This window comes from Pelodiscus sinensis, chromosome 6 (genome assembly GCF_052426305.1).
Source record: "Pelodiscus sinensis isolate ZL-2025 chromosome 6, ASM5242630v1, whole genome shotgun sequence".
In the NCBI taxonomy this organism is placed as follows: Eukaryota; Metazoa; Chordata; order Testudines; family Trionychidae; genus Pelodiscus; species Pelodiscus sinensis.
The window spans coordinates 51,066,530-51,083,189 of record NC_143057.1 but is presented as its reverse complement, the minus strand read 5'-3'; the positions used below and the strand labels follow the sequence as shown (position 1 = coordinate 51,083,189).

The window sequence follows — 16,660 nt, the reverse complement described above, 5'->3', positions numbered from 1 at the left end:
CAAAACAAAGGGTGAAAGCGTGGTATTTTTTAATAACCTCTACTGGTTATGGTTGTCCTTGCTCAGTCAAAATCCAAGTGACTTAATAAAATATGACATACTGAAATAAAGTCAAACTCTGAAATACAATACAAACATCACAGATACAATAATGAAAATTAAGTGCTTGATTTTATACTGTTAAGTCAATGAGAGTTTTCCACTTACTTGAAGAAAGATCAAGCTCCTAAGGAACGCTTGCTGTATCAATAGATGAAAAAAAATCTAATATTCCCCATCTTAAGGAATAACTAACAGATGAAATAGCTCTTTGATCTGAGAATGCGTATGTTACTGTTTTAACATCAAACTACTGTGCTGAACTGCATGACAAAATCAAATGAGTTAGTATCCCTGGAGAAAATTGCCAAAGGACTTGCGCCATTCCTTTGTGGTATGAACTGCCTCTAATTAGCTGAGAAGGAAATACTGTAAGCCTGAGATCTTTGGCAGGTCATTTAAGGAAGTGCTGGTATGCATTTAAGTGTCTCATGCATCTAGTCACTGATACTCTGTTAGTTTTAATGAGCACATATACATCTATCAAAATGGACCTAGACCTTGAAAACTTAAGCTAGGCACTTAAGAAAGCATGTCTTGCCCACTATGCTGCTTCTAAATGATTTTTTATCATTGGTAGATGATATAAGTGAGCCTGACACCAGACAGGGGTTAGGTACAGTTTCAGACAACTGCAGGATCTTTTTTCACATCATTAATAATAGAAGGGGCATGCAGCAGTCAGGAAGCAGGAGACCAGGCTGTTTTTATTATTGCTGAACAAGAGGGGAACATGGACTTCTCTGTTTTGCCAAACAACAACCACCCTGACAAATTCCTTCAACTAGAAGTGAAGTCTTTAATGAAAAACTCTGCCTTTCTACAAGCCAGCCTAGCAAAATTTCCAGAAGCAGCTTTTCCAGGAGCACAACAATGGCACAACAAAGTCTATTTACAGGTAAGGGCTAAAGACCTGAATGTTTGATTTGTTCCCCTATTATTCCACACACATTTTGTGGTTCAGAAACAAATGAAATTTGGGGGTGAGTCTTTTGCTGCAGTTGCCAATATATGTCGCTGATACTGCACCACTGATGTCAGTGAAAGTTTTGCCACTGACTTCAGTGGGAGAGGAATCAGGCTGTATGAGAACAATTGTCCTGATACATGTACTCAAACCCTTCCTCTTTTATATAGCTCTACACCGGTTAGTACTTGCACTAACCTGCTGCCTCCTAGCTATGGTATTTTTTAGCATTTCCTGGTATGTGCATGAATTACATTGTGCAGGTATGAGGCAATCCATATGCAGAGCCCCTTCTTTCAGAGGAAACATCCAAGCCTACTTTTATTAAACAAGGCTAGCTGTCATGGACCCATCACTGAATACTTTTAAAAGGATTAAATCTGTTGAAAATATTTTCTCTGAAAATGGCATATTCCTCATAATCCCCCTGGAGAGAATTCTCCTGAAACTCATTCCAGTACCAGGATGGCCATCTCACAGGGAAACTACTCAAGTCATCACTTTCCACTGAAAGCGAATTAGAGTGTTGTTTTCCAAAACGTTAACCCTAAAGCACAAACTCTCCTTTTCATCATGTTCATTCATAGATCCAAGTAGTTCAGCTAAAGCACTGAAAGCACAGTGCACATTTTTATTTCTCTTTTCTGCCAATGAGCAAATAAAAAGGAACTAAACACCTGATGCATTCCAGACTTCAAAATAAGCATGATAGCACAGTGCAGAGGCAATGGTTTATGATAAACAGGCTAATCGATGGGTAAGTTAGGGCGTGTCTACACAGCACCCTTACCTTGAACTAGCTTATTTTGAAATCTGGCACTGTTTACACAGTGTGAAATTTTGAAATAAAGCGCTATTCCAACAAATCTCTTAACCCTCATGGAATAAGGGCTACAGGGACGCCAGAATAGCATTTCCATTATTTTGAAATCTATTTCAAAATAACGGACACGTTTAAAGACATGGAATTGCTATTTCAGGATACTTGCGGTATCCCAAAATAGCGCCGCTGTCTAGACGTAGCCTTAGTTAATTCAGAAAAAGGAGGGGTGTGTTTCAGTTATGAACAGGTGGCTGTGATTACAGACTCCTAAAGTCATTAAACATTGAGTGTAGCTGAAATTCCCAGTCCAAAAAAAAATCATTTTCTTTGAAGAAAAGTTGTTATTCAGGCCTCCCTGAGTAAAGTGACTGTTCAGGCACGTATCTGTGTGCTTCTTAGGATGTTTATCATGAGATCATTCAAACTGAAGCCACGTAAGTGCCTATGTGTCTCCTTTAGTGTTTTAATTTATTCCGTTATTTAAGGTGGCCTGCTAAAAGTAAATTTTATTTCAAAGCAAAAGGTTTTGGTTTTTTTTCCACTTTCTAGTTCAGTGTCTGGCAGAGTGACTATTCATTACCTCTTATTGTATTGTTTGTCATATAGCTAGTAACTAAAATAATTTTGGTAATTTCAGCGCCCCATGTACCAACTGTGATATATCTCAGTAGGTCTGGCTTAGGCTCAGTCCCCTGTAGTTCTCTTCTGTTCTCTAGGATCAGTGACAACTGTATCCAGTGAACAGCCAGTATCCTTCAAGCAGAGTATTATGTATCAGATCAAAACCATTTCAGAGATAACATATTTAAGGCAATAAGCCAGCCCATACTAATGCTTGTTTTTCCCTAAGGCAACTGCCTTAGCAGAGTCTCTCCCTATGCCAGCCTGTCCCCCTGGATAACTTTTAGTGAGTAACCCATCCTCTTCTTCCTTGAGAAGCTTTTTCATAAATCTTTAGTGTTCTTTTGATCTCAAGGCTCCCAGCTCTGGCAAAATAACACTTGCAATTTGTTGGCTACTGTCATCTTGAAGCTAACTGCAGGACTCATTGTCTTCCAAGTGTTTATTTGAGGTTGCTTACCTAGAGAGCCATGGCGTTCCTTTCCTGTTTGTTCTTCCCACAGCAAACCTCTCCCCCTCCTTTAAGTTAGGTTGATACATTCATGCTGGGAATGCTAATAAACTACAATAGCTGTACAGTAACTTGACTTCAGTGACAAGGTCACTTGCAAATACTCAAGACAGACAAGATGGATGAGGTAATCTTTTATTGGACAAACTTCTATTGCTGAGAGACACAGGCTGAGAGAGAATTTTGTCCAATAAAAGATATTACTTCACCCACCTTGCCTCTAAGAGCCTGGGACTATCACAGGGCTGGAGGGGGGAGGGGGGAGTATCCATGAAATGTTAATAGATTGAAAAGGAGTCTGTATGCTCAGAAAGGTTGGGAACCACTGCTCTAAGGTGTATAATGAATTCATTGCTTTGCACAGAATTAACTCATGCTAATTATTTGCTAATATAATTGTTGCCCTGCCATCTACTCTCATTATTACTGTGGAGTTCGTGATGAAGCAATTCTTGGCAAGCTGTGGAGTACTTGAAATTCCCTGGACCTCTGTCAGTTTGATTTTAGGCCTAGCTAGGTACAGACAGCCCTTGCCTCTTTCATTAATTATCTCTTCCTGCCAATTGACAAAGACCAAGTGCACACACTGACACTTTCACATTTACCACCTGCTTTTCTGTCCATTGATCATGAGGCTTTTTTGGCATAGTTGTGGACACTGACAAGGATAGATGAAGTGGTGCTTTAATTGCTCCGTTCCTTCCTCTTGAGAGGGCCCAGATGGTATAATGCTGCATAATTGTTATTCTGTCCCCAGGGTTCGTTCATGTGAGGTGCTGCCAATGTTCCATTCTGTCACCCTACCTTTTCGGTTTGTATTTGAGGCCACAAGAGGAGATGCTGAACTGATCTGGGCTGCATTGTCACTGATATGTTGATGACACTCAGTACTACATCTGTTTTTCATTGGACTCCGCCAGGGAAGTCTCTCAGCACTCCAATGTTTAGCCAAGATTGGGGCCAGGATTAGGACTAGCTGGCTGAAGTTCAATTCAGACAAAATGAAGGTGATGCTGGTAGTCTGTGTGTAACAGCTTTGTAACAGAGATGGAGAAACTGACATCTGGCCCCTTATTAGGTACAGTTTCTTCACATTTTCTTAGCGTAGGTTGTATTCTATGAGCTTCTTGAATACCCAGATAGTCAAAGTGCAGCTGTAGTCAAGAGCATTCTGTAGTCACCTATGATTGGCACAAAGATTGCAAGCTTCCCTCAAAGTAGGAAACTTTGTCGCGGTTATTATCACCTCTGTCACCTCTGGACGGCATTTCTGTAATGTTGTCTACATGGGGCAATCAACAAATAAGATTTTCCTCCACAGAGGAAACTCATGTAAGTTATGGCCCAGTCCAATCCCACCATAGGCGTAAAAGCAAGCTCAGGGGAAGGAGGTAACATGGGAGCAAAGACTGTTAACTAAATATTATTATAATTTAGTCAAGTGACCAACTATGTGAGATCCTGATGTAAAAACATCTGTTAAAGGGTGATATATCGAGAGCAAACAGAATTTGACTTACAATATGCACAATCACCTATTATGTAGAAATCCCTCTAGGCCCTACTTTTAGTAAAATGGGCTTGAGACCAAGTTTCTACTTTAATTCATGATTTCCTGGTTTTGATATGTAATGATCTTTACTTTCATACATTTTTTTCATGGTAGGAATAGACAAAAACATGCAGAAACTGTTCAAAATGTCCTAATGATTTATAAATGAGAACTAAAATTAGCTATCATGCAATGTGATAAAACGTTTCCTAAATAAATAGATCACATTGTAGATTATACCATGAAATAATACAATTACTAGATTGGATTAGAAACTTCATGACCACTATCTCTATACCAGATCTCTGCCCTACTTTGAGGTGGGCAAAGTATTCACAATGAAAAATTGGACAAAGACTATTACTATTTATGTTGGCAAGTTATCTGTTAGGAACATACTTCAAGGTTTGCAGATTTGTTCAATGAATATTAGGTGAATGCATTTAAGACTGTGGCTTTCTCATCAATTCTTTGCTATAATGGTGGCTATATATTCATTGAGCCCAATTCACTCTTGTGTGCAGAGACACCTAAGTCCTATGCTCTTATTTCTGTTTTAATTCCCATCAATTCTGAATCCACAAAGAGATGGCTTTTCAAGATTGCTTCCCAAGCGCACACACACACATATATATATATATAATGTATATAATCTATAGTTGTAGAATTGAACATCTGTACCAGGATTCACAATGCTTTTGTGAACATTCTTATGAACACAATTTGATTAGAATGAAAGTTTGCAAAGTTCATAGAAGAGGTTATGAGTGAATATTTGTAATATTTTGTATATATTTACCCAGCGCCAATCCCCCTCCTCCTCCTCCTATTTCTCTGCTTCTTGGGTGCATAATCTTTTTTGCAGGATGCCTGCTAGTTCCCTGTTTTATTATCCTTTAAACCTAAACTACTACTTCTATGTCTTTCTTTCCTAGTCTCTGTTTTAAGGGCTGCATCTATTTCCAACTCTCCAAGGGTATGCCAATACTTGCAGCTTAATTCAAACTAGGGCTGCAAATATAGGCATTCGGAGTTGCAAATCAAGCCCAGGATTTAAATATCCCGCGCTTGATTTGCATGTTCCCAGTCGGGCGCCATTTTTTTTTTAAATGTACAAGCCCGGACTAACTGCCCACGTCTACACGCGGCAGGGAAACAGGCGTTTGAAACAAAGCCCTATTTCTACCTGTTAAACCTCATTGGTGCCTGGCCAGGAACATGCAAATCAAGTGCAGGATATTTAAATCCTGGGCTTGATTTGCAATTTCAAATGCCTACATTTGCATCCCTAGTTTGAATTAGGCTGCAAGCGTAGACATACCCAAGATAATACACTCTGGCTTGACAGAAATTGAACCAATTATCCTATCCTCATTTGGAAATATTTTTCATTGAAAACAACCTTTTTTAAATGCAACATTGTCAAGGCACATTCTTTGCTTAATATTTTAGCCTGGGCAGAATGACCATCCCACTGGTGAAAGTGCATACTTTCTTTAACGTAAGGTCCTCCTATTTTTTTTAAAAAAAAGGCTTCTGAAGTGATCCTTGTAATTAGAGGTCAATCTGCCTAATTTCATTACAGGCAAATTGGTGGAAGCTATAGTAAAGAACAGAACTATCAGATGCATAGATGAACACAACGGGGAAAGGTCAATATGGCTTTCATAAAAGGAAATTGTGCTTCACCAATCTATTAGAATTAATTGAGGGTGTCATCAAGCATCTAGACAGGGATATTCCAGTGGCTATGGTGTTCTTAGTCTTCCAAAAAGCTTTTGAAAGGGTCCCTTTCCTAGCCCTCTTGAGCAAAGTAAACTGTCATGAGATAAAAGGGAAAGTCCTCTCATGGCTCGGAAATAAAAAACTGAAAACAAAGGTTAGATTTTCACAATGGAAAGATGTGAACAGCAGAATATATGCTGTGACCGATGCTGCTGAACATATTCATAAGTGATCTGGAAAAAAGGAGCAAACAATACAAAGTCTGCAGACAATACAAAATTACTCAAGATAGTTAAGTTCAAAGCAGACTGTGAAGAGCTACAAAGGGCTCTCCAAAGCTGGGTGACCGGTCAACAAAGTAACAGATTAAATTCAATGTTGAAAAATGCAAAGTAATGCACACTGGAAAACACGATCCCAAATATATATACACCATGCTTATAACTTTGCAAGAAAGGGATCTTGGAATCATAGACAGTTCACTGAAAATATCTGATCAATATTTAGCAGCTGTTAAAAAAGCTAACAGAATATTATGAATAATTAAAAAAGAGATAGATAAACAGAAAATATCAGAATACCACTAAAATCCATGAATCTTGAATACTGAGTACAGTTTTGGTTGCCCCATCTCAAAAAAGATATATTAGAACTGTAAGATTTAACCAGCATTGCCTGGGGGCTGGAGGAGGGGGGCTTCGTAGGTTGGCCTAGGGATGTAAATGAGTAGTCAAGTAGTTGACTACCCAATAAGCCTAGGCTTATCAGGTAGTCAAGTCAACTACTCGAATTCCCCCCCCCCCACACACACACTTGCTGCCTCTGTATCAGAGGCAGCAAGGGGCGGAGGAGCAGAAACCAGTACAAGGGGGAGCTTGCTTAAAAGCACGTTCCTCCAACACCATCTCCATGGTACCAACTCCCCCCACCCCCATCAGTGGCAGCAGTGGGGGCCAGGAGAGGCAGCTGTTAAGCAGCTCTTGTCCACAGCAGCCTAAGTTGGCCATGACCACAGGCTTCTCCAGCGGCAGCCCCTGCTGTCCCCGGGTGTCCCAGCTATCCACTGGGACCCCCCAAAGATAGGGGCTGCTGGACCCTGAGCAAGCCTGGCTCAGCTCCAGCTCATGCTGGGTCCAAGACTGCTGTGGCTCTGCATTTTAAATGTAGTAAGAGCCAGCCCAGCTCTTACCACATCTAAAATGCAGAGCTGCAGTGTGGGATTGCCCCTGGACCCGGAGCCCAGACTGAACCAGGCTTGCTTAGTCCTGACTCACACCAGGTCTTGGACATACCCCTGCTGGAGCTCTCCAGTTTAAATGTACTAGGTAGCTGGGCTGCTTGTGCATGCCACTCCTACAACATTTAAACTGCAGAGCCACATTGGGGGTAGCTCCTGGACCTGGCACAAACTGGGACTGAGCGCCTTCTCTTATTGACTAATCCTGTAATCAGTACAAATTGTATCGACTACACAATTAGCCAGTTACCAGCCTCTTAACATCCTTAGGTCGGCCAGGCGTGGCCACACTGGGTAGCGTGGGCTGTGGCTCTTTGGGAGGAAAGGCATCGCTGCACTGCCCAGTGCTGGTGGTGCTACGGGAAGCAGACGGCATGGTGGCAAAGTTGGCAAGGCTTTGTGCACACACACCCCACTCTGGGGCAGGAGTTTCAGGGGGAAGGTGTTTGGGGCAGGTGCCACTTACCTGGGCCTGTGGTCAGCAAGATGGCGAGCTCCTCCACAGCTGGCCCCTGCCCAGGTCACTCCCTTCCTGGTGCAGCTCCCCCAGTGATCACTTTGCAGTATAGTGTCCTTCCAAACAGCCCCCTCCCTTTCCATGTTTTGGAAAACAATCACTTTCCACGTATAATTCATTTTCCTGGCAGAACCAAACCCTAACTCAAGGGTGGGGAAACTTTTCTGATCAGAGTCCGCTGATCTACAGAAAAATCAGTCAAGCCCAGGCTAGTAGATTTAGCATGGGGACTGGAGCGCCAACACAGACTCACCAATGCTGAAGGGGAGCCCTGAGCCTCAGGTGCTGGGATGTTGTGAAAACCAAAATTGTAACTGGTTCAAAAAAGACTGGGAATTTATCTATCGGTGGAAGGTGACACAATCCCATACTCTGGGGTTCCCTAATACTCTGTCAGAAACTAGGACTGAACAACAAAGGATGGATCACTCAACACTCACTCTATTTTGTTCACTCCTTCTGAAGCACCTGGCACCAGCTGCTGTCAGAAGACAGGAGAGTGGGCTAGATGGACCATTGGTCTGACCCAGTTGGCCATTATAAATCTTATGTTGTGTTCTTCAAGTTTATCCATCTAGCAAGCCTGCAGGAAGCATCATGAAAGTAACTGAAGAATTTTAAACAAGAAACAAAGTAAAATACAGGCAGCAAGAAATGACAATTTGAAATGCCAGCATAACTAACAACAGGCCAGCAGAAGCCAGTCTCTAGTGCCAGCTGTAACAGTGATGTGGGAATTATGTGAAAGTTAATTACTGACATATGGTAACTGCAGTGAGCTAACGCAGGGGCTGGAGTAATTGGGGATCCCTTGCTCTCTAAAACCAGAGCACGATGATCATAGACACGATCTATATCATACCTTGCATGCACACTATAGACGGTATCTTGTCACTCTGCCATGCTTAATTCTTAGTACATGGGAGAATAAGATTGTCAGAATAATGTTTCTCATTTCCCACAATGATGAATGGGTAATTAGTATATATTAAATCTCTTTATTTATCCCTCAGAAGGTTGGAAAAAGATGTCATGTTTTGCTTGCCTCTGAAATCTATTTTGGGCAAATGAACTTTAAAACTGCTTAGACCTTTTATGAAGGTGAGGGGGAGTATTTGGTAATCTGTTTTGATCACTTCTCTGAGGGTTTTTTTTAAAATTCATCTGTTTTAAGATTTAATTTTAACTCATTTCCAATGCTCCCTATTATGCAGTCTCCAATCCGGGCTCACACTTCAGCTGTCTCAAATCGAAGTTCATAGTCCAAAGAACTGTTAAGAAACTAGGAGAGAAATGTTATTTTCTAACCAGGATAGTTCCATTTGTACTGCACATATGCTGTAAGAGCAATTCTGGGACTGCTTTAGGACAGCAAGGAATTTATTTGAGGGATGTGATGAATGTATCATAAATGTGTCTTCCAGGGCTGCAAGAATTCATTTAATTCAAAGTAGCAGTGGAAAGGGAATTGCGGTGAGCTGAAATGGTGCTGTTCGGGTTTCCAGTAACAGCATACTGAGATTTTCTTATCCCTTACTGATTATTGGCCTACACAATATCAACAACTTACAGCTCTGCTAGCTCTTGGAGAGCTTTGGGCTTCTACAGTGCTTGCTCCAGCAGAAATCTACCCCAGCCTAATATGGGGCTTTTAGATTGCTCAGATGTTAATTAGTTCCTCTTAACAAAGCTGGTGGAGGGAATTAAACAGTCAGACTATTTAGATTGGCTGGGATAAGCAGTCAATTACCCGTTCAACTCAAGGCTGATAAAGAGGTAGGAAGGAAGTCAGGGCTAGGTGAGCCTAGTTACATGGAAACATTGGTAAAGAACTTAGAATCATAGAATACTAGGACTGGTAGGGACCTTGAGAGGAAATCGAGTCCAGTCCCCTGCCCTCATTGCAGGACCAAATACTGTCAAGACCATCTCTGATAGACATTTATCTAACCTACTCTTAAATATCTCCAGAGATGGGGATTCTACAATCTCCCTGGGCAATTTATTCCAGTGTTTGACTACCCTGACAGTTAGGAACTTTTTCCTAATGTCCAACCTAAACCTCCCTTGCTGCAGTTTAAGCCCATTGCTTCTCGTTCTATCATCAGAGGCCAAGATGAACAAGTTTTCTCCCTCCTCCTTATGACACCCTTTTAGATACCTGATAACGGCTCTCATTTCCTCTCCCAATCTTCTCTTTTCTATACTAAACAAACCCAATTCTTTCAGCCTTCCTTCATAGGTCATGTTCTCGAGAACTTTAATCATTCTTGTTGCTCTTCTCTGGACCCTCTCCAATTTCTCCACATCTTTCTTGAAATGTGGTGCCCAGAACTGGACACAATACTCCAACTGAGGCCAAACCAGCACAGAGTAGAGCAAAAGAATTACTTCTCATGTCTTGCTCACAACACACCTGGTTAATGCATCCCAGAATCATGTTTGCTTTTTTTGTAACAGCATCACACTGCTGACTCATATTCAGCTTGTGGTCCACTATAACCCCTAGATCCCTTTCTGCTGTACTCTTTCCTAGACAGTCGCTTCCCATTCTGTATGTGTGAAACTGATTGTTCCTTCCTAAGCGGACCACTTTGCATTTTTCTTTATTAAACTTCATCCTGTTTACCTCGGATCATTTCTCCAATTTGTCCAGATCATTTTGAATTATGACCCTATCCTCCAGAACAGTCGCAACCCCTCCCAGCTTGGTATCATCTTAATAAGCATACTTAATAAGCATACTTTCTATGCCAATATCTAAATCATTGATGAAGATATTGAACAGAGCCGGTCCCAAAACAGACCCCTGTGGAACTCCACTTGTTATACCTTTCCAGCAGGATTGAGAACCATTAATAACTACTTTATGAGTATGGTTATCCAGCCAGTTATGCACCCACCTTATAGTAGCCCCATCTAAGTTGTATTTGCCTAGTATATTGATAAGAATATCATGCGAGACCGTATCAAACGCCTTACTAAAGTCTAGGTTTACCGCATCCATTGCTTCTCCCTTATCCACAAGACTCGTTATCCTATCAAAGAAAGCTATCAGATAAGTTTGACATGATTTGTTCTTTACAAATCCATGCTGGCTGTTCCCTATCACCTTGCCATCTTCTAAGTGTTAACAGAAGATTTCCTTAATTACTTGCTCCATTATCTTCCCTGGCACAGAAGTGAAACTAACTGGTCTGTAGTTTCCTGGTTTGTTCTTATTTCCCTTTTTATAAATGGGCACTATATTTGCCATTTTCCAGTCTTCTGGAATCTCTCCTGTCTCCCATGATTTTCCAAAGATGATAGCTAGAGGCTCAGATACCTCCTCTATCAACTCCTTGAGTACTCTAGGATGCATTTAATCAGGCCCTGGTGACTTGCAGGCATCTAACTTTTCTAGGTGATTTTTAACTTGTTCTTTTTTTATTTTATCTTCTAAACCTACCCCCTTCCCACGAGCATTCACTATGTTAGGCATTCCTTCAGACTTCTCGGTGAAGACCAAAACCAAGTAGTCATTAAGCATCTCTTCCATTTCCATGTTTCCTGTTACTGTTTCTCCCTCCTCACTGACCAGTGGGCCTACCCTGTCCTTGGTCTTCCTCTTGCTTCTAATGTATTTATAAAAAGTCTTCTTGTTTTCCTTTATTCCCATAACTAGTTTGAGCTAATTTTGTGCCTTTGCCTTGCTAATCTTGCTCCTGCATTCCTGTGTTGTTTGCCTATATTCATCTGTTGTAATTTGTCCTACTTTCCATTTTTTATGACTACTTTTTTATTTTTAGATCATGCAAGATCTCGTGGTTAAGCTAACGTGGTCTTTTGCCATATTTTCTATCTTTCTGACGCAGCGGAATAGCTTGCTTTTGGGCCGTTAACAATGTCCCTTTGAAAAACTGCCAACTCTCCTCAGTTGTTTTTCCTCTCAGTCTTGATTCCCAGAGGACCTTACCTATCAGCTCTCTGAGCTTACCAAAATCCGCCTTCCTGAAATCCATTGTCTCTATTTGGCTGTTCTCCCTTCTACCCTTCCTTAGAATTGTGAACTCTATGATTTCATGATTACTTTCACCCAAGCTGCCTTCCACTTTCAAATTCTCAACCAGTTCCTCCCTATTTGTTAGGATCAAATCTAGAACAGCTTCCTCCCTGGTAGCTTTTTCAACCTTCTGAAATAAAAAGTTGTCTCCAATGCAATCCAAGAATTTATTGGCTAATCTGTGCCCTGCTGTATTATTTTCCCAACATATATCTGGATAGTTGAAGTCCCCCATCATCACCAAATCTTGGGCTTTGGATGATATTGTTAGTTGTTTAAAAAAAGCCTCATCTACTTCTTCCACCTAGGTAGGTGGCCTGTAGTAGACTCCTAGCATGACATCACCCTCGTTTTTAATCCCTTTTAGCCTAACCCAGAGACTCTCAATACTTCCGTCACTTATGTCCATCTCCACCTCACTCCAAGTGTGTTCATTTTTAATATATAAGGCAACACCTCCTCCCTTTTTCCCGTCTATCCTTCCTGAGCAAGCTGTACCCTTCCATACAAACATTCCAATCGTGTGTATTATCCCTCCAAGTTTCTGTGATGTCAACAAAGTCATAATTGTACTTATTTATTAGCACTTCCAATTCTTCCTGCTTTTTACCCATACTTCTCACATTTGTATATAGGCATTTAAGATACTGATTTGACCTTGCCTCCCAGTTTTGCCCTGACTCTTCTTTCTCTCTGCCATGTGCATCTCAAGTCCTGAAGAACAGACTTAAAAAAAATCATGGTGAGGATGTAAACAGACTGTTACACAGGAATATTTGTAGAAATAGTTGGAAATAGCGGAGAGAGCTTAAAATAAAAGGGCTCATTTTGTTTGTGGAGAATGAGGCAGGAGGGAAGCCAGGAGGGAAGCCAAATTGCATCCCAATGTTTTTGGCGTCCATCTCTAAAGCACTCTTGTCCTCACAACTGTGCTTCCACATCATATATTTCCTTTGTCTTCATCAGAACTGTAATTCTAAACCCAATTCTTATAGTAGTTATTTCATCACACTTGTTTTCTATGACAGACTTCTCTTCGAACAGGCATTAACCATGCTGCTTCATACTGACAGCAGGGCATTAGACACTCACTGTGCACAGGTCCTCACTCCACACAAGGAGAAAGGCTGAACAAGAAGGAGAATCAGCTTCCTTGTCTCTTTCTAGACCAGAACATAAAGAATGTGCAGTTGTTATTTTAAAAGTTAGTTCTATTGCACAGTGTAAGGGCATCTGTGTCATGAGAAGAATGAGGCTGATAATCACTTTTGTTCTATTCTACAGAGTGAAAAAAGAAATGTCTTTGAGCATCCTGGCTTAGAAGAGAGTGGGGTTAGCCCAGCAATGATTGACAAAACTCTTGGTAAACACATAACAGCTGTCACCCTGAAATCCACCATCAAGCGCAATCCCTTGTTCACTGACATCCTAACTGATGATGAAAGAGAAGAGAGGAAAAAAATCCCTTCCTGGACTGTTCAAGACTATGACAAGCATTCACTGCATTCTAACTTGGCTAACTACTTGAAGGTATTGTACTGCAGACTCATACCTGAACAAATGCATTGTATTTACACTTGAACCGTGGAATGAAATGCTGTGCTTATTGGCTTGTGAGTCTCGTTTCAGAAGTAAATCTGAATATTTGTTTTTGTAAGGACCCTATAGCAGCATGGATCCAATCATGAGAGAGGTAGGATTGTGTAGTAGTATGGTTTAAGACACTGATAATTCTAGTTCAATCCTGGCTATGCCACTGATGTCCTCTGTTACCTGTAGCAAGTCCCTTAATGTTTCTGTGCTTCTTTTTTCCATCTTTAAAATGGATATAATAATATTTTCCTGTCTCTTACAGGGTATGTGGGGAAAAATTCACATTTGTGAGGTAGTAGAGGCTAGATCCACAGTGAGATTTATCTGCCTAACTCCCTTTTTCTGTGTGCTAAATCCAATATTGAGCCACTACTGAAATCCTCAAAAGCTTTGCCTAGCTGCTGCCTAATCCTGTAGGTATCTAAAGTCACTTGGCACTTGTGTTTCAAGTGGTAAAGTCCCCTAAGTGCCTAAATGTTTGCCAGTGCTCGTGCACACACCTGCCTACGTCCTGCTGCTGCTAATTTGCTTGGCTCTGAGCTCCCATTAGGCATTCCTCTGGCCTCACCTGTCTGCTGGTTTTGATCTGGTAGGCATCCTTAGAGCAAGCTTTTGCATATAAAAAAGATAGCTGAGTCGAGGTGGTCTCCAGAAACCTTACCACTGACAGAGGAGACCTAGGGGTGAAGACCATAGTTTTCATCCAGGAACCTAGTTGTAGGACTCCAGCTGATTTCTCTGGCTGATTTGGAGCAGAGACTTGAACCACGTGTTTTGAGGGGGAGGGAGGAGGAATGTTTCAGTCTTGCCTGTTGAAGCTTGTTCCATTTTTCATAAAATACTTAAATAGACATTGGAGCAGGCCATGGAACCCAGGTTTTTCATACAAGTGCCCTAATCCCTGGGCTACAGACTCATCCACTCTGTGTCACTGGCCTAAATCCTGCCTCTTTCCTCAGCAGTTCCTGGTGACTAATTCAGGTGCTCCTTGATGGCTTCTGTAATTCCATTCTCAGATGCCTCCCTCTCCTCATTCAGGGCTATGGATTCCATTAGGTGGTACCCAAGAGTTAGACACCCCAGCTGCTAAGCTATGCAGCCCTAAGAGATCATGTTGATGGTGGTCATATAAGAACCTACACAGATAAAGTATGCCTCCAATGTACTTTTTCAAATAATGTAACTTCTGATAACCACATCCCTGCCATCCCTATTCCTCTGCTTGTGGGGTAGTAAACATGTATTTTAGAGATTTTTTTTTACTGTTTTCCTTGCTGAAATGTGACTCAGATCAGCATTTGTAAACCAGGACCTCTGTATCATCATGAGAATATCAGGTGATTTCTTCTGATTCTCTATCACATTTAAGTGGCTGGTGTCCTACAACTAGGTTCCTGGATGAAAACTATGGTCTTGTTAGTCCTCTGTGGGACAGCATTGTAGGGTTCAAGTGTCATTTAAAAAAAATTGAACTGTAAATTCATTAATACTCCTGCCTAGCTATGTTTTGGTGACTTTCTGTACAATACAGAGGAGCTGAGTTCATTTTCTGGTCTTTCTTTTAGGAAAACCCTAATGATCTACAGTTTTGGATGGGGGATATTTATACTCCTGGGTATGACACCTTGCTGAAAAAGAAAGAGAGAGAAAAGAAACATTCCAAATGCTGCCTAATCATCCTGCTTGTGGTATTCACTGTCTGCGTCTTGATCTCAATAGTTACCATTAGCATATTATTTACCTGACACAACCAAATCCACAGTGGTTTTCCAATAAATGTTTTTATGAAAATGATTTCCTGCCCTGATTTTATCTGATTTTCAAAGTTGTCATGAATGCAATTTATCTGAGATCTAAATTTTACAAAATCCCTGGTCAGCATAGAGAATTGGACCATGACAGAGATAAAATACACCAAGTATAACAGTGCCTGCTTTGTGTTATCTGTGTAATTCACAGCACTACTAATAAGATGCTCGTTTGATGACTTATTCTTCTGAACAGTGACTTGGGGCAGTTTCTGATCTCACATAGTGCATGTGGCTAGTTCATAGAAATATTTGCTACTATACTTGTCCACATACTATGCACAACCCCACATTTCACCTCCCCAGTTGTTATATCATAAGTATGACAATGTAGTATTCATGGTATTTCAATGTGTTTTACAAAGAAATACATTAAATACTAGTGATGACTTGTATCAGAAAACAAATTGCTGCAGCCACAGAGCATTCAGTAGTTATAACAGAGCTGTCCTAGATGTTGGGGTTATTCACTACACTTAAAAAAAAACCCACATAGGATCTTAAGCTTCCATGATTATTGTTACCATACACAAGGTCCCAATTTACTACTTCACTACTGGGTCACATCCCTCACGCAGTCACCTGTTAAAGCAACAGTGTCTATATTTTGTTAGATGCCATATTACAGAAGCTTAAGTTCTAGCATGGATGGTGCAAAGCAGATTCACACTGAAGGGGTTAAAGAATGAATTCGGTATACATGATGTGGTCATTCCCAAACAAAGGGAACACCTGGAAGTGTTAAGAGAGTTCAAACACGTTGACTGTCTTTGAATTATTCAGGATAATGAACATACAAGCGAGGTTGACAAATATTGCATCACAACCTACTACACATGCACACTGGGAGGAGTAGCACATAAATTAGTTATATTCATTTCATGAAGTGTTCTGTGTGCTCATAGGGCCAAATCCCTGCCCCAGGCCATGCCCTCTGTACGGTTCTCCAGCAGCACAAAGAGGAAGCAAAGGGGCCTGAAAAGGACGGCTGAGGATTGGTCTGCCAAAAGGGAATCTCCCCATGGCACTAAGGCTGAATAGCTGGCTTTGTGCCAGGTATTTCCCCCCTCCAGGTAGGAAGTGTGTTGAGGTGGATCAGGAACAAGATGACATGGGGCCAGACTGCATAGTGCTACACTCTAACATTTGGACAATAGGAACAGTC

At 41.1% G+C, this 16,660-nt stretch overlaps 1 protein-coding gene across 1 annotated transcript; it reads left to right on the top strand.

Annotated features, from left to right (window-relative positions):
• The first annotated feature begins 240 nt into the window (after positions 1 to 240).
• MINAR2 (membrane integral NOTCH2 associated receptor 2) lies at positions 241 to 15,441 on the top strand. The gene is made up of 3 exons (XM_006131899.5): positions 241 to 997; positions 13,379 to 13,624; positions 15,253 to 15,441. The coding sequence occupies exons 1-3, from the start codon at positions 833 to 835 to the stop codon at positions 15,430 to 15,432; spliced, it is 591 nt and encodes a 196-aa protein (XP_006131961.3). The 5' UTR covers positions 241 to 832; the 3' UTR covers positions 15,433 to 15,441.
• The last annotated feature ends 1,219 nt before the right edge of the window (positions 15,442 to 16,660 follow it).

Bases quoted from the DNA above. Each gene is read 5' to 3' on its own strand.
- MINAR2 (XM_006131899.5), top strand. From the start codon at position 833: ATGGACTTCTCTGTTTTGCCAAACAACAACCACCCTGACAAATTCCTT. The intron at 998-13,378 runs GTAAGGGCTAAA...TCTATTCTACAG, and splicing joins ACAACAAAGTCTATTTACAG to AGTGAAAAAAGAAATGTCTT. The intron at 13,625-15,252 runs GTATTGTACTGC...TCTTTCTTTTAG, and splicing joins ACTTGGCTAACTACTTGAAG to GAAAACCCTAATGATCTACA.